Below are 17,387 nucleotides of genomic sequence, written 5' to 3'. Positions count from 1 at the left end.
TATGTGTGTGTGATCACTGCGAGTGTGTCCATTTGAGTAAGGTGACTATTGTGTGATTTATAAATGTTTGTAATTATAATAAAGTGTTTTGAATCGGGCTGTGAATGAAAAAGAAGAAGCACCTAAAATAGTTTAATGTCAGAATAATATGGACGCAGCCGGTGGTGGTGATGGACTCAGCTGGGCCGGGGGAACATGAGGAGGGGGGGGAGGAGGAGGTGGAGGGCGGGAAATAAAGCGGTAAGGACGGACACAGTCACACCGCAGCAGGAGGAGCTGGAGGAGAGGTCGGGAAGTTGTTAAGGGATTTCTGACAGTCATGGAAAATGTCGAGGTTCAGCAGCACAGAGGAAAATAACCACAGCTCGTCTTAGTTTATGAGTTTAGTTCACGTCAAAGTTTTCGGGTCTGACACGAGGGCAAAGGTAGAATTCAATGAGTTCTGCGGAGGGGCGAAGTAACGTTGGAGCTGGACACAGGAATGGAGGCGGTGCGGTGAGTTAGGAAACGTTTAGAGGTTTTCTTATTTCATTGGAACATGATAAATGTAATGACAACGTTAAATTCACTACAAGTATCACTTTATATAATCTGTAACAACAATAACTCAATCCAACGTTTAACACGCCGGGTAAAATAGTCCCAAGTAAGTGACGCCAAACTTCCCAGAAAACACAGAGGAACGTGAAGAAACACTGTCAATGCGTTGTTACTCACATTAGCAGCTTTTTCAGTGTATTTCAGCATAAAGACAAGGCTAACACACGGTGGTGTGACGTTTAATATACAGATTATACCTTATTTTGGTTGGTTTTCTTGCGTACAGGACAACGTTCACTAAATTGGTACATTTTTCTCAGTCAAGGAGGAGGCTACAGGTTAGGGTTAATGTCTTCTTCTATAGGTACCTGTGCTATCAGTTGTTATTCTTACACCAGCTTCTGGTTTATGAAACCATAACACAACCTACTGCTACAACATGACACTGTATGTCATCCTGTTTAGTGTAGTCTGCAAAGTATCCCTGCAGTGTCAGGTATTGAATTTATGTCATTCATTGAGACTTTTTACATTAACCTCGTAGAGTGACGAAATGTAGGTTAAATGCTAGTAATTGGATTAAATCGGTCTGCACAAATTTAGTACGTCAGACTGTTGACTGTCCTCAGGCAGGCTGCAGGTCCAGGACACGTGACAGGTTAGGATACTGACTGAAGGATTTTAACATGTCACAGTGACCAGTAAGTGCTTCTGTAAGAATACATATATCCATTACCTCTGTAGGACTATAGATATACATTAAGATTTGATTCCCAAGAATCAATGCTTGCACATTTAGCTGCAATCAGGTGAATTGTTAAAGAAGTTTCAATCCCCCAGAAAAAGATGGTCAGATTTAATGGGTGCACAGAGTATTTGACATTTTGATTCAAAGATAAAATTTATTTTTACTGTATTGTAGCCCTGATCTCCTCTCGATTTGACTACGTACCTCTGTTGAGACTTTTAAAACTAGACTGAAGACCCACCTGTTCTCTCAGGTTTTTATCTGCCCTTGAATAGTCTTATTTACTTATTCATATACGCACTTGTTTTCAGACTGTTTAGTCTATTTGTATGCCAAAGAGTTTGAATTGTGTACTCATTCTAAGCTTACTTAGTGGACTTACTGTTCTATGACTTTGTTTTTATCTTCTCTTATTCTATTTGTATTTTTTATTGTACAGCAATTTGGTCAACCATGGTTGTTTTTAAATGTGCTTTATAAATAAGCTTGATCTGATTTGTAGTAATGACAAATGTTTCCTTTTTGTGTAATTTATTCTTTCTGTGTGTGTTTGCGTCACATTCTGCCTTATACACATAGGTTAAAGGATTTCTCCACAAACGCTGTTCTCTGAATCCATCCCTAAATGATTCACTGGAGGGAGAAATTCAGTCTTTCCTCACTGATGAAGATCAACTCCACACTTATGACGACCTCACTAAAGTCAATCCTGTGACCCCTACAACAGGTAGTAACTCGTAAACAAGTCTCCTCTAGAGTCTCTAAAGTACTTGATATGATATGTCCTTTCCACCTCATGTCACCTTGGACTGCAACATTCACTGAGTATTATTTACCCACATCAAGATATAATCTACAGGGATGACGGAAACAAATAATAATGCATGAGTGATTGGTGTAGCATAAACAAGATTCACTTAAGTGACAGAACCAAGGGAATGATTCTGAAATTCCATATACATTTAGGGCTATTTCTAATTATTTGTCTTATGCACTCTCAATTATTTTTGACGTAATGATACACTGTCATAAGGTTATCTAAGAAAATATAATATTTGTCATTGGAACTCTTTAAAGATTTATTCATATTCATTTGATTTATATTTCAAAGTGGTTTCATTCAAGAAAACAACAGCTTATTAACAGCAGAGGTCAGGTTAACAGCAGGGGACCACTGTAGGATATTTACTTTTAAGGCTCTTGCACTGAATGTGCGGCACATGTTATATGAATCACGTTATTTTATATAGCTAAATAATTGTACTATAAGTAAACTTATCCTTGACATCTTAACATTGCTGTCCACTCTGGATTTATCTTATTTCCGCCTCTGGTGGTTGTCATCTGTGAAATATTTGCTTTTATGTTAATATCTACTGATATGTAATATTTGTCCTGCCAGTGCTGAAATGCCTTCAGGCCAGGTACAGAGTGAAGGTGTTCTACACAAATGCTGGCTGTACATTGGTGGCTCTGAATCCCTTCCAGCCAATCCCAGACCTCTACTCTCTGGATGTGATGAAGGAGTATCACTCTGCTTCTCAGCCTCAGGTATTTACATCAAACAAGTCTCTAGATGCAATTCATATGTATGTTTTCTTCTGTAGGATTTTTAATTATGTTGGGCAAATATGGGTGGTGAAGGTGGGAGCCTGGGTTTTTCAACAGGGTTATTCCCTAGATGTTTCCTAAATTATATCACACACTAATACAGACCTTAAAAAATGTGGGCACAATTATAAAAAGGAAAGGTTTCCCTTGTTCTTCCAGCAGCTTCCACGCCAAACTCATTAAACTCTGGAAACTCTTATCCCCTGTGGATCTTTAGCATCTTAATAAGTCTGTATATTCTTGTCAACAGGAGTTCAAACCACACATCTTTATTGTGGCAGAAGAAGCCTACAGGAATGTTCAGGGTCAGCTGGAGCCAGTAAACCAATCCTTGGTGGTCAGCGGTGAGAGCGGTGCTGGAAAGGTAAACCAGCGCACACTGTGTCATTCCAAACATAAACATAATGTACTACATCAGTCAGGGGTTCGGAATATTAAGTTATTAACTTGCTGCCTCACAGAATAAAATTAATAAGTTTGGATATTGGCCAGTTTATAGACTCAGCTGATTAAAGTTTTGTAAGATGCTTGTTATAAGAATTTGAATCCTTGTGTGATTCATGTCCTGTAAATAATTTGAAATTTTTTTTTTAATTAATTTTAATTGTTGTCTAAGGTCTTTTAGGCAGTTTTGGTGTTTGTTTGTGTCGGCACTCAAACCCACTTAAAGTGAGGGATGTGCTGCTGTTTAGGTTTTTAAACGATAGCAGTGGTTTGTTTTATATAAACAAAAGCTTGGCCCGTTTAACCTTCTGACATATGAGAATGTTTAGCTGTTATCTCATATCATTGTTTTTTTAATAACTCGTATAACTGCTTATTCAAAGACTCTGTAGTCAATTTAGAAAAAAAGTACTTCGGGATAGAGTAACATCTGTTTGGAATTAGTCATTTTGTCCACATTCCCCTAACCCTAACCCTAAGACTTATTATTAATCAGGTAGTTAATCAATGAGGAATACAGTTGGCCTGAACAGCAATTTGATTTTTAAGTGCTGTAATAGTGGATCTCAGATGGTGGAATAGATAAAAACATGATGCGAAACAAAAGTTTGTCTTTTACTGGTGTATGCTAACGTTAGCTCGCTAGACATAGCTGGAAGAACAGATGCAATATCTGTGTGAAGTTTGAAACGAGGTTGATTAAATGAGTCAAGTCATGTGTGCTCCTGCTCCGCTGGAATAAAAGCCTTAAATGAATTACATTTTTCACAAAGAATTACGTGATGGGGAATAAATTCACAGGTTCTGCCATTGTTGTTTGCTTGCAAGTTGCGCCCATAATAGCTGGACCTGAATATCAATATTACAACACTCACAAAATCAAACTTAAGTGTATAACTATAATGCCAAAGAATCTCAAAAGATGTCTGAGCACTCGGCACACTGTTTGATCAATAGTTGATCTCTCGGGGAAACAATAGTTAGCATTTAGCTTTTAGCTGATGTGACTTTGCCAAAATCAACATAAAATTAATTAACAAAACAGTTTTGTTATTCGGCTATTCAAATACTTAGGGTTAGAATGACTGACTATTTAACTGTTGATTAAACAAAGCAAACAATTAAAAAATGTCCCCTTCTGTGATGATTTTTTTTTACCCTTTTTGCCATTTTTACACAATTGTAGCCTTAAAACTAGGGCTGCGGGCAACACTGTGCAGGCCCGAGCACTTGCGATCTTGGGATCTGATGCGGCCACGGGGGTGAACAGGGACTGGGTGAAATGGCTCTGTGTTGCGTGCGTTTTGTGCATCGCGGGAAGGATGAACACGTCACTTCCTGCGTCCGTCACGCGGCACTTGACCACGACCACTTATCACGCATTACGGTCCACACCATCAAGTGTAGACCACATGGTGAATATTTAATGTAAATCGAATTAAAGTTCTAAAACGAGGCTTACCTTCTTTTGGCAGTAGGTGGTGCTATCACTACATACAGACTAATAGATCTGTTCAGGTCAAAAAAACTCTTGTCTCTCTTCAGATTGTAAAAAATCTTTCAACTTTGCAACAGTCAAAGACATCAAAGGAATCTATGACCACTGACAACGAGGAATTCTTTGCTTAATGAATTCTTTGAAGTGTTCTTTTAAAGCCTGGGTGGAGTTAAATAGTAAGTCACAAACAAGTGTAATTCTTTCAGCTTAACCCTTTCATACAAAACATGGGTCAAAAGGGATACGGCTCAGTTTTTTATTTTCTTTATCTTTGCAGTGAATGAATTTCATCATTCAGTATTGGTATTCCCCAATTAATCCTTATTTAAATTTTTCCTTTGTTACTTTTAGAATAAAAAATATTTTTGAATTACTACCCTTCTAATCAACAACATGGTTAAAAATTGACCCGTAATCATTTCTTGTGTTAGTGTTTCTTTGGTATATCTTTGAAATAAATGCATTTTATCATTTAATATTCAAAGTAATCATTAAATATCTTGTTTTTGATTACCACAAATCATCATTTAGTTTTTTCCTTTCTTACTCTATAAACAAATGTAAATTTTGGGTAATTTCTGGTTCTTATTGGACAATGCACAGTGGAGTTGAAAAATACTTCCTGTTTCATGACAAATTAGTAGATGGCACTATGACCCTGTGTTAATATTGACATATTGATCTGTTCAGGCCGGGACACTGATCATGTGACAGAATATTGGTGCTGATTGGAGAGTGCACAGTGGAGTTATGACAATTTCGTCTCCTTTGGCGAACGATCAACCTTCGCCGCACCTCAATGTTTACACGGTTTGAGGAAATGTCACAATTCTGACCATGGTCTTATGACTTGTCTGAGCTCATTTGAGTTGTATATTGTAAAGCAGCCAGGAGCAGTTCAACAAAGTATAAAACATGTCACTTCCTGTCGCCAGCGCTGTGACGATTAGCCAATATTGACCTATGGATCTGATTAGGGCGGGACTGTGATTGTGTGAAAAAGGTTTGAGGCTAATTGGACAATGCACAGAGGACTTATAATAAATCCCCCTTTTTTTTGGTAATCATCAATCTCCGTTGAGATGACACTCAAAAATGGCCAATAATGGCCACTTAATTCTTAATGCCCGACTTACTAGCATAAGACCATTACTGGTCTAGCATATCGATCCAAGAGGGTTTTTTGTTCGTAATGAAATAACACATGGCACTACCGATTTTTGTACATGTGGATCAATCGTTGTGCTAGGGCTGCTCTTTAGGGGGCGCTATTCAGCTATATTGCCACGCCCATTCCTTAAAACCATATGAATGTCTTCAGGGGGGAGATGCTGTTGTTAAACACTTGTAGTTTGAGGGAGATTGAACAAAGTACACTGAAGTTACAGCATTTTCGTGTCACAGGGACACGTAGACCTTCCATATGACCTTATCATCAATGTCTTGAGGCCCTTCTGCCAAAGTTTGACATGGTTGTGGTCAATGGATGAGGAGGAGTACATCAAAGTGTAAGATGTTGAAAAAAACAAGACATTTCCTGTTGCCACCAGGGGGTGCATCATTTTAAGTCATGATTTCTGTGTAGATGTCATCAGGGCAGGACTGTTGTCATACATATCCAGTTTGGAGTCAATTGGACCATGTATGTCCGAGATACAACAACCTCGCCATGGTCACACCGTGTGACGAAAGCCTACAATTTGAGTTAGTTTTAATCTTCAAGGAGTCGAGATGACACTCAGCGAATTTGAAGTTGATCTGATGAAAGCTCTAGGAGGAGTTCGTTAAAATACACAGTCATGATACACTTGTGTACTGAATTTCTTAAAAATCGTTTAAACCAGACGGAATTGCTGCATTTTAGGGGGCGCTGTTGAGCCATTTTGCCGCGCCCATTTCGAATTACTGCAGAATATGTACATATTCATCAGGTCTGATTAAATTAGGTTTGCCTTCTAAGCCGTCAAAATGATTAATTTTCCTGAATAGTCAAACAAAAAGCAATAGGGCCGCACTGTCGGTGCTTGGGCCCTAATTAGGCAAATAAATGGTTGTGAGCTGCAGCTCCTCGTGGTATGATCTCTGTTGATTAGGTTACAAGCTTAGTAGAAAAAATCTTAAGTTGACTGATGACTTGTTTTGTCAGTTTGAGGTCAAATTCTTGCTGGTGTCTGAATGATATGTTCCTTGACAGACGTGGACATCTCGTTGCCTAATGAAATACTACGCCACTGTGGCGGCCTCCTCCTCGGTGGTGAGGAGTCAGAACACAGTGGAGAGGATAGAAAGGAGGGTGCTGGACTCCAACCCCATCATGGAAGCATTTGGTGAGAAGACAGATCACTGATCTTGTTGATGTTGAAAATCACTACTATCAACTGTCACTCATCAACAGAGTGCTCTTTATTAGGCAATGCCTGCACGTTACGGAACAACAACAGCAGCCGCTTTGGAAAATACATCCAGCTCCAGCTAGACAGGTACCTGCTGTATTTTCATCTTGGTCCACATGGCATCATCTCATGTGCTCAACGTCATCTCCAGGACAGTTTATTTCATCTGTCCAACATGTCATATTTTATATGAAGGTGTCAGCTGTTAGTGGGGGCGTCTGTACAAACATACTTGCTGGAGAAGACCAGGGTGGGCTGTCAACCGGCCAATGAGAGGAACTTCCACATCTTTTACCAGGTGATTTAACTGATCCGCACTACAGCTCATATACTAACATGGTATTTAAGTTTGATATTAATACATTAGTACAGATCTGTGCATATACAGTGATTGTGTTGTTGTTTCAGATGATGAAAGGGGCCACAGATGAGCAGAGAAAGGAGTGGAAGATGCCACATGGACAAAGATTTGTGTGGCTGCCGAAGGCTGAAAAAACTGTTGAGGGTTGGTCTTAAAGTATTTTGTGCACTAACATGATTTTACACCCTTTTTTTGCAATTTGAATCCATATTTAGACATGAATGAAATTTTATTTTTACAAGTAACTGCTGTTTATTTAATGTTTTATAGAGGATTGTTTCCATGAGACTGTTGAGGCAATGGTTCACCTGGGCATTAATAAAGAAAGACAGAGACAAATATTCGGGGTAAGATGTTGATCCTCAACTTTCAATGTAATTGTTTTTAATTATCTTTATCTCTCTGCAAGCACAGGATGAATAATTTGTGTTCATTATAATGGTTTACAGATTTTAGCAGCGCTTCTGCAGCTGGGGAATGTGAATTTCTCATCTTCAACCGATGAATCACAACCTTGTGACATAGAAGAACAGTCTCAAGGTATTGGCTATATTTTGTTTGGGATATTATATATAATCAATGCTTATCAAAACTCTGAATGCTTAAAATCTCTATTATTTAGACATTTAAGGCTGATAAAAATCCAAAGAATATATTTTTAAAAGGCCTTTATTTTTAAAAGATTTAATTCAGGTTGTACTTTTGTGTCTAAGAGCTGATTTAATAAGAACAAATCCCATGACGTCACCCGTCTTTCTGTCATTAACTATTGACAGACATTTTGTTAATGGACACATAGTTACCATCCGTCCTGTTTGTGTTGTAGACTTCCTGCAGAGGGCTGCTGAGCTGCTGTGTGTCCCTGCTGTGGAGCTTCAGAGGTGTTTAAGAGTGAGGACTCTGAAGGCGGGGAAGCAGAGTGTGCTCAAGCCTTGTTCCCAGGCAGAGTGCAGCATGAGGAGAGACTGCCTGGCCAAGGTCATCTACGCCCAGTAAGAATGAACATTTGATCATTAAGTCCCACAGCAATTTAACAGACTGTGATGTTCTGTGGTAACGTCTGGTCCTGCAGAAGCTTGTTTTTGTCCTGTGAAGTCCCTGCTGTCATTTTAATACTCAAATGTGAAACAATCATCAGCCTTTTTATTTATAATAAACAGTGAGGAATATCATATTATGATAGGATTAAATGTGACACTTTTTTCCCCAAAAGTGTATTCGAGTGGCTGGTTACGTTCATCAACAACAGCATATGTGCGGACAAATCCACATGGTGCAACTTCATAGGTAAGAACTTTTTTTTGACAACAACAAATGAAACCCTCCAGTTTCGTTTCATTAGCTCAGTCCTTTCCTCTCCTGTCTGTAATCCACAGGGGTCCTAGATGTGTACGGGTTTGAGTGTTTCCAGGTCAATAACCTGGAGCAGCTGTGCATCAACTACGCCAATGAGAAACTGCAGCAGCACTTTGTGGCCCATTATCTCAGAGCTCAACAGGTAGTGATAGTGTCAATCACTTTTCTGTTTCCATGCAGAGAGATCTGAACAGAGCCGCAGATTCTCTTATGGCCTCTTCAGTCATCTAAAGAGTTTTATTGAAGACAAAAACTTTTTGTACCTTGTGTGTAACATTTTATTTTTGTATTTAAACATGAAAGGAGGAATATGTGTCAGAGGGGCTGCAGTGGTCCTTTGTCAAATACCAAGACAACCAGAGCTGCCTGGATCTTATAGAGGGGAGTCCAGTCAGTGTTTTCTCTCTTCTGAACGAGGTAACCTGCTGCTTTTCCTATAATTTTTATTGTTAAATGAAAAGATGGACAATATACAATATATTTGTCTCTGTGCATTGAAGCCAGTTGTAATGTTTTTTAAAGAGCTGACAAAGGCACAATTTACTTAGTTTACATGCAAGAGAGTACAATTATTTTTCTTGGCAAATGTTGACAGTCATTTATCATTAAATGTACAGTATAAATGTATCTGTAGTGAGTGATGTATACAGCTTTTTAACATACCTGTTCCTTAGGCGAGTCGTCTTAATCGAACCTCAGATGCCAAGACGTTCATGGTTCGTTTGGAGAAGGAGCTCTGTGATAATGTCAACATCAGCTGGGACAAGTTCAGCGAGGTGCCGCACTTCACTGTGGCCCATTACGCTGGCAAAGTCGACTACCAGATCCAGGGCATGGTGGATAAAAACAAGGTAAGAAACTACTTCCGCACAAGTTGAACGCAACAGATCCATTCCTCTCGTGTCCTACTGGATTATTTCGTTTTAGGACCCAGTGCCACCAGAGCTCATCGGCCTGCTTCAGAAGTCTGGTAACTCCCTGCTTCACCAAATGTTCACTGATAAGGAAACAGAGAACCTGACGACCAAGGGGCTCAGTAAAGTCACAGTGGTTTCCAAGTTCAAGGTGGGTGCTTATGTCTTTATCATCAAGGTCATGTTTACCTGTCAGGCCCTGCCAGAATTTCTGCTGAGCACATGTGGTTGCAGCTCTAATTATTGTTAATGTGTGATCGTAGAACTCTCTGGAGAGTTTAATGAAGATCCTCCACAGCACAACTCCTCATTACACCCGCTGCATCAAACCGAACCCGGACTGCAAGCCGCTGACCTTCCAGAAGGAGGAGGTGGATGTTTTTCAAACATTTGATACTGTTGTATATTTCAGAAGTAACAGGATGACAACAGTGACAGGCTTTGCTTCAAGGTTTTCATGAATTTTTCCCATCTTCCGTCAGGTTGTCATGCAGCTGGAGGCCTGTGGGATTGTGGAGACCATACACATCAGCGCTGCCGGCTTTCCAATAAGGTCAAATATTTTTTTCTTTGTTCAGCTCATCATCTATACTCATTGCTTGGTTTCTCTTGGATTTGGGTTGACTTGTGGTCTCTGTTGTGCAGAATTCCTTTCAGCAGCTTCATCCAGCGTTACGGGCTCATTGCAAAGTATTCAAGGTTCCCCTCAGAGAGTTGTTGTATTGGTGAGTACAGTTTGTTGCTGGTTCCATCTATGGGTAATGTTGGCATGTTGACTCGGACAGAAGATTGATTTTATTTCCTCTCTTTAGGTCTGCTGGGTTATTCTCCTTTTCCTTCACTAGCCCTCTTTGTAAATTTGACCCTCAGTTCTCTACTCTCCTTGGGACTTTTCAGTTTGGTCTATAAAAACAGGACTTTCTAACAAAATTTACAACTTCTTATGAACTCTGAAGGTAAATGCATGTGCCTCTGACTGTCTGACCTTGCTCTGCTCGTTCTTTAATGCTGTATAATTAGTGTCATTCAGCCTGTTTGCCTCATCTCACTGCACGTTCTGCAGTTTTTTGTGCCAATTTTCAATAAACTAAATCTGAATGCTGTTAAAACCTCAGTTAACTCTTCACATCTCTCCTCTCTCTGTCTTCACATGTGTGAAATATATTAAATCCACATTAATCATTTCAGTGGCTGTGCTTTTGATTCTCATGTATTTCTTTGTGCTCTCAAGCTTTATCCACTAAACACTTTTTATATACCTCACTGACTAATACACTATTAAACAAATGCTATGTGGTAGAGGTCTTCATGGGTCCACCCGAACCGTGGGTCCTAAGGCCCGATCCGGGACCAGTACGGGTTCGAATCCCCGTTTTATACAGTCAGTTGGGCCTGGGTTGGGTCCCCTTCTGTTACCACGGATCCTGGGTCGGGATTAACATAATGTGTAATAACCGAGTAGCCCAGTACTCTTTATTATACTGCAACCAAACTTCAAAGCTGATTGTAAACCAGTCGCGTTTGTCATCCGTCACCGTGACAATGAATTTATTTATAATCTGGCACAGAGGGAAAGGCTGCTAACGTTACATTACGTTAATGGTACATTAAGATACCTTGTGCATTAACCTTGACTTGTTAAAGAAATTAGATGTGAAATCGGTGCTGATCAGATCTGTGTCCTCCCGCCAGGTTCGGGTCTAATGTTTCTCGATTCTCCACGGGTCCAGGTCTCATGATAAATGATAGACACATATGGGTTCAGCTAGAACATTTCTGTGTCTTTTTTCGGGTTCAGGCAGAAATTCATATGGACCAGTGAAGAGCTCAACTATGTGGGAAAACTGAATCTGAGAGTGACTACTGCTCAGACATTACATCTCTTTCTAATTTGTGTTTGTCCCTGTCTCAGATTCGGACGCTGACAACAGTGAAATGCTTCATCAAGAGGTGGAGAAGCTCCTCAGGGTGGTGTCACAGCACCAGGCTTTAGACCCCTCACACTGCTTTGACAGCGAAAAACCCTATTCATGGGTGCACTGTGGAAGGACTAAAGTTTTTCTCACCCAGTACATGGTTAGTAATTTATGTTCACAGGCATTCTCACAGGCAACATACAGTGTATGTTTAACTTTGCATGGGAAATTCTTTTCAAATTAACTTCATAATTACAAGAATTTCTTAGAATTTCCGCCTGGTTATCTTGTCCTTAGTGGGTGTTTGAAATGTTGAATTACTGGACAGTAAAGCAGGTTTGCGTTCTGCTCTATTTTGGGAGTACTGACCTGTCTGCCCGTCTCACAGCTAGATTGGCTAGAGGGTCAGAGGAAGAAGATCCTGTCTCAGTGCGCCTTCTCCATTCAGTGCTGCTGGCTGCGGTACCAGCGACGCAGACGCCACGCATGTCGAACGTCTGCTACTCTGATCCAAGCAGGTAAACTCCTTTTAATACCTTGGCCCTACTGCCACCGTGATAGCCTGACCAGCTGGCAGAGTCAATACACACTGTTTACAGTCTGATGCCGTTATCCTTTCAGAGGCTGCAGAAGGATAATGACATATGTTCTTTTGATACGGCCCTCTGAATGGGAGTACGTTAACACTTCCACAGTGAGACAAACTGTGCAGAATATAAGGATGTTGGATGATTGAATGTTTCACTGTATTTTCTTCAGCGGTGCGGTCCTGGCTGGTCAGGAGGCAGGTCCAGAGGTGGAACAGAGCAGCTGCAGTCATCCAGAATACATGGAGGAAGTGGAGGGTGAGATTTTTAAAGAATAAACTGTATAAAATATTATGTAGTAATGTTTTTTTTCTCATTCTTCATGTGTAGTTGTTGATAATAATCGAATGCTGTTTGGCTCTTGTGGCAGGATATGTTAACAGCCTTGGCTGAGGCAGAACTTGATGATGCTGAGGACCTTGTGGAAGAGGATGTGCCAACATTGAACCCTGTTATCAGCCAACGGGGCTCGGTGCAGCTTTCTACCATCCAAGAGCCTGTCATAGTGCGAGGGTGGCCCATGGGCCTGGCTCTGGCTTCAGCCCCATCCATCACTGTATCTCTGACCGCCACGGGCTTCCAGAAGATGATATCGTTGATGGCCTCTCTCAACCTACCCTCCAAAAGAGGGGAATACAAAGTTAAGACCAACCAGTACATGCAGGGGCTTGCCTCCATACGGGCTCAGCCCAAGGTGAGGACACATCCACACAATTTCTTATAAGGCTTCCTCCACAATACTACATTTTCATATGAAAACACATAAACTCTGCTATGGATATGCCTGGTGTCCACACTACCCCAGAGTTTTAGAGCAGCTAAAACTGAAATGTTTGGATACGCTGCAGGCCACATTTTAGCTTGAAAACTGCGTGGCAATGTTTTAGTCTGGACAAGCCGAAGTGGAGACTTTTAGAAATGATGATGTTGACACTCCACTTGCTGATAGGATAGTTTTCGTTCCTGACAAAGCCTTCACTGATTAGCAGGCTCCAATCACAGCACCCCCTTCTGGAAGAAAACAACCTGCATTGGCCTCGGCTACCAGTGTTTAATGCCAGGTGGATAATCAATTACAAGCGTGGCTGACCCTGTTGTCTTCGCTAACAGCTGTTGTGCAGTTAAATTCTGCGTTTTACTGTGATACAGCTGCTTACATGCGTAGTAGATGAGGTATTATTCAAGCGTCTTATTTGTAGCCTAGCCAACCCAATGCTTCCAGTTAACACCAGCACAGCCATGCCTAGTGTATGTGAGTGGTCATGTAATACTTGTTTTTAGGTGTGTTAATATGGACATAGATTAAAACTGATGCAGAGCAAAAACGCTTGAGTGGACAGAGATCAATTTAGTCTGAAAATGCTGTTTTCAAACCAAGACGTAGTAGTATGGATGTAGCCTAAATCTTCTATAAAGTTTGCTCACCTGGGAGATTTCTCTGATTGTTCTTTGTGAGATGAATATCACTTATCTACACAGGGATCTGTGAAGCTGCACTTTCGTCGATCTCCACTTCTCTACGCCGACAGGCCACCAGACCTGAAGTGTGACGTGACAGGGTTCAACGAGATCCTGCTGGAGAAAACGTTGTAAGAGTTTCCTCTTTGCAGAACACTAAAGCCTGATTTCATGCATTACCTGACACAGTGGAATCAAACCTGGTATTTTATGCTGCCTTTTGCATGTTTTTGTAACTGAAAAGAGTAGGATTTTTTAAGGATGCCAAAGTTGATCTTCCTTAGTGGTATACAAGGGTGGAGAGATCTGCACCTTTGATTAATGAATATTGACACTTTTAGACCCCTGAATGTTAAACATCTCAGTCAGTCGATAAACACTGCCCTCTGCTACATTTGAGATGAGGCAGGTGAAAAAATGTTAACCTCTGTTGGCATGTGTCCCACATATTGAAAACAAACATTTTTTATATTAGTTTTTGTCAAGATCACCATCACAGGACATTTGAGAACAGGGCTGCAGGTTTTTTGTCTAATTAGTGCATCTTTAGAACATCTGATTAGTGATCAAAGTATTGAACCTTGGACAAGTGCCTTTTTTCTAAATCTACACTCAAATGATTAAAGTGCTGTTAGTATATCTATTTATTTAAAGGTGATTATTTATGGGATTTTATAGATTTATTTTTTGGTGTAAGAACAGTGGTGATGCAGCAGCACTATTGATGATCGCAGATGTTGACTTCCAGCACTCGTTTTGACAGTAGCTGGTGCTGAGGTAAATACCAAGGTATTGCACATGTATTGCACATATTGTACATTTAAACCACACACATGCTCATATACTGACAAAGAAAAACATTAACAAGCAAAACATTACTAATGAGACTGAGAAAGGATGAACCTAGGTTTATTCATATTGCTGCTGTTTGGTAAAGAATCTTTCTAATATGCACATCAAATGTTTGACCAAACTTTATTTGTTGATTTGTTTATCAGCTGCATCCCAAAGCAATGAACGTACTGCATGATTTATCAGTCTTTGTACAGTTTGTGTGGGAACAAACTTCATTGTTTTATATTCAGTTTAAACATGGAAAACCTTTTCTTTTTGTTATGCAACTATACATGATGCTAGAATCTTAACGATGATGTTCATCCTCTACTTTTGATCCAACACATCACCCACATGTTCAGCTCTTTTGATTCAAACAAGCTTTCTGAATAATGTCCTGTTGTGGATTCATATCATTATGTTCTGTTCAAACTGTTTTTGTCAGGGATCCATGTACAAAACTTGAATTTTGTTGATATCTAAATTAATGTTTTGATGAAATAAATATCAGTGTTATAAAATACTTTTGTGTACAAAATTTCATGTCACAAAGTGTTGACTCAGGAAAAGTGTTTTTTATTTAGTTAAGTGTTACAGCACAATTTTATACAAAAAAGGGAACAATCTGGACACCAGGTAAGCCATACACAATTTTAGAAATCACCAGCTTCATTAAATGTTCATGATTTGTCTTCATTTCCTACAATTTTCAAACATCGATCTGAAAACTCAACAAACAGAGGCTCCTGCATCGCAGCCTTCATTGCGTCGTCTTTGCTATCTGCGCTGTCAATAGAGTGTAGCAACTGTCTCAGGTGGGGGTTGCAGAGGAGATCTCGCAGCTCTTTAGACTGACCTGTTGAGGAAATTAGAAACAATGAAAACATCTGACTTTATTTTAAATTTAATTTGAAGTCAAACAGAAGCGTAAGAAATAATTGATGTTGATGCAATGTTCCAACTATTGACCTTATTCTGAAAATAAGATATTTTGATTATGTTAAAATTAGTTTGTAATGGAATATTCCAATCATATTATAGAGCATAATCTGATTATGATGTCAAGCAGTTGATAACTGCTGTATGATGTCCTACAGGATGTTAATGTGTGATTTGGACACATGTCTACACAATGTGACTGAGGTCCGAATACTCCATATCTTAATTTGATTAGTGCTTATTCTGCTAATTACACAGCAGTGTCTTATGCAGGCTATCGTCTTAATCATGTTAATATCGGAACATTGCTGTCCACGTAAACATAGTGATAAACACTAAAGGGTTGGGATTAGGTAATGTTAGATTACTACCTAACACCTGGAGTCTCTGCAGGGGCACTTTATCAATGATGTCCTCCTCGTGCAGAAGATCATCAACTGTCCAAGGCTCTGCACAGACAGTGAAGACAAAGGTGATTTTCACACGTTAGATTAAACTCGCTGAATCCCTTTACTTGGATTTCGTATCTCAGATCTTTAACAAATACACTTTCACCCCTACAAAAATGGAACTCAGTTACACCAGTCACCACAGTAGTATGTTTATTTGCAGCAATTGTTCAAAATTCACACGCCTGACTATATATGGTAAATGTCACTAAAATTTAAAACAATTAGATTATGAACATTCAGAAATGTTATGTTTATCTTTTAGGCTTTCGATTTAATGTGAATATGACTTCATGCATGTTTCCTATTGTGTTTCTAGTAATGCCCATGTTGCCCACACGTGTCATTAATTTGATAATTTGTGTCCTTGCTGGTCGACATGGACATCGGAAGGGATAATGAATATTGCGCCATACCTGAGGTGAAAGTGTCCCTCACTTCAGGATCAGTGGGTGTAGGCTGTGTAACAGGGAGGCAAGCGTCTATGGGGAAAATAAACCAGATTAATGAGGTTAAGTAAATCCTATGAGGATGTCAACAACACCACAATAAAAGACTGTGATCAAGCCGTTTACCTTTATGTAGCTTATAACAGCCAAGGGAGCAACTGCAGGAGGGAAAACAACGGGGTTAATTTAGATATAAATAAATAATCAAAAGTGAGACGATGATGTTAAGTCAACAGAGGGGTCAGACGCCTGTGACAATAACATGAACTCGCGAGAGAACAAGAAGCTTTTTGACCCGTCTGCGTTGCCGTAACATGCGGTAGAGATGTCTATGTTTTCATGTGAGATTATAAGGGAATTGTTACGAACCAGGACAATAAATAAGTGACGCTCTAGCTTCTCCTAAAACTTCATACATCCACGTGTTTTAATTATCTGGGAACCGCAATGCTACAGGCTACAAACGAGCATTAGAGCACTGTTACGTTGTTACAGATGTTTTGTATTCTTCAAGAGTTACATCAAGCAAATTTACTCATCTCAGCACCAGAACAATTTTCTAAATTAAGTGACAGATTTAACTTTTGACTAGAACGTGTAGAAAACTTAGCCGAATCTCTTAACTGGAGATTCGCTAGCTTGCAGACAGGAAGCTTACGTTACTTACTATCTTATTTTGCAGGCTGGACATCTGTATTTCGGTGTCTGTTCGCTGCACACGCTGCATATCTGCATCCTGGTAACTATAAAATAAAAATAAATGTCGAAAGAATTGGTCAATTTGATACCGCTAACTAGACGTCAAAACCCCTCAAGAACAGGAAATGAGTGATTTCGGTTCCGGTAGGCTAGCCTCTCTTTCAAAATAAAAGCTGGTAATTCAACTCGCT

The 17,387-nt window shown here is 39.8% G+C and overlaps 2 protein-coding genes across 2 annotated transcripts; one reads left to right on the top strand and one right to left on the bottom strand.

Annotated features, from left to right (window-relative positions):
* Positions 1-239: 239 nt before the first annotated feature.
* Positions 240-15,183, top strand: LOC118121753 (unconventional myosin-XIX). Its single transcript, XM_035177845.1, has 24 exons — positions 240-495; positions 1,868-2,015; positions 2,691-2,839; positions 3,150-3,263; positions 7,036-7,168; positions 7,252-7,321; positions 7,430-7,532; positions 7,643-7,739; positions 7,866-7,942; positions 8,045-8,135; positions 8,422-8,587; positions 8,809-8,882; positions 8,972-9,093; positions 9,255-9,368; positions 9,626-9,802; positions 9,879-10,016; positions 10,129-10,236; positions 10,348-10,418; positions 10,511-10,590; positions 11,778-11,941; positions 12,170-12,299; positions 12,541-12,626; positions 12,739-13,062; positions 13,848-15,183. The coding sequence occupies exons 1-24, from the start codon at positions 436-438 to the stop codon at positions 13,959-13,961; spliced, it is 2,910 nt and encodes a 969-aa protein (XP_035033736.1). The 5' UTR covers positions 240-435; the 3' UTR covers positions 13,962-15,183.
* Positions 15,184-15,215: 32 nt separating this feature from the next.
* znhit3 (zinc finger, HIT-type containing 3) lies at positions 15,216-17,369 on the bottom strand. Its single transcript, XM_035177849.2, has 5 exons — positions 17,165-17,369; positions 16,624-16,655; positions 16,465-16,530; positions 15,971-16,048; positions 15,216-15,516 (listed from the first exon to the last, which is right to left on the bottom strand). The coding sequence occupies exons 1-5, from the start codon at positions 17,230-17,232 to the stop codon at positions 15,341-15,343; spliced, it is 420 nt and encodes a 139-aa protein (XP_035033740.1). The 5' UTR covers positions 17,233-17,369; the 3' UTR covers positions 15,216-15,340.
* Positions 17,370-17,387: the final 18 nt, after the last annotated feature.

Source organism: Hippoglossus stenolepis, chromosome 15 (assembly GCF_022539355.2).
Source record: "Hippoglossus stenolepis isolate QCI-W04-F060 chromosome 15, HSTE1.2, whole genome shotgun sequence".
Taxonomy (NCBI): domain Eukaryota; kingdom Metazoa; phylum Chordata; class Actinopteri; order Pleuronectiformes; family Pleuronectidae; genus Hippoglossus; species Hippoglossus stenolepis.
Note: the sequence above shows the minus strand (reverse complement) of the source record. Positions and strands in the feature narration are given on the sequence as shown.

Excerpts from the sequence above, each read along its gene's own strand:
- LOC118121753 (XM_035177845.1), top strand. The coding sequence starts at position 436 with ATGAGTTCTGCGGAGGGGCGAAGTAACGTTGGAGCTGGACACAGGAAT. Across the intron at positions 8,883-8,971 it reads CACATGGTGCAACTTCATAG|GGGTCCTAGATGTGTACGGG; the intron begins GTAAGAACTTTT and ends TGTAATCCACAG. Across the intron at positions 9,369-9,625 it reads TTTTCTCTCTTCTGAACGAG|GCGAGTCGTCTTAATCGAAC; the intron begins GTAACCTGCTGC and ends CCTGTTCCTTAG.
- znhit3 (XM_035177849.2), bottom strand. The coding sequence starts at position 17,232 with ATGCAGATATGCAGCGTGTGCAGCGAACAGACACCGAAATACAGATGT. Across the intron at positions 16,531-16,623 it reads CTGTTATAAGCTACATAAAG|ACGCTTGCCTCCCTGTTACA; the intron begins GTAAACGGCTTG and ends TTTTCCCCATAG. Across the intron at positions 15,517-15,970 it reads GCAGAGACTCCAGGTGTTAG|GTCAGTCTAAAGAGCTGCGA; the intron begins GTAGTAATCTAA and ends TTTCCTCAACAG.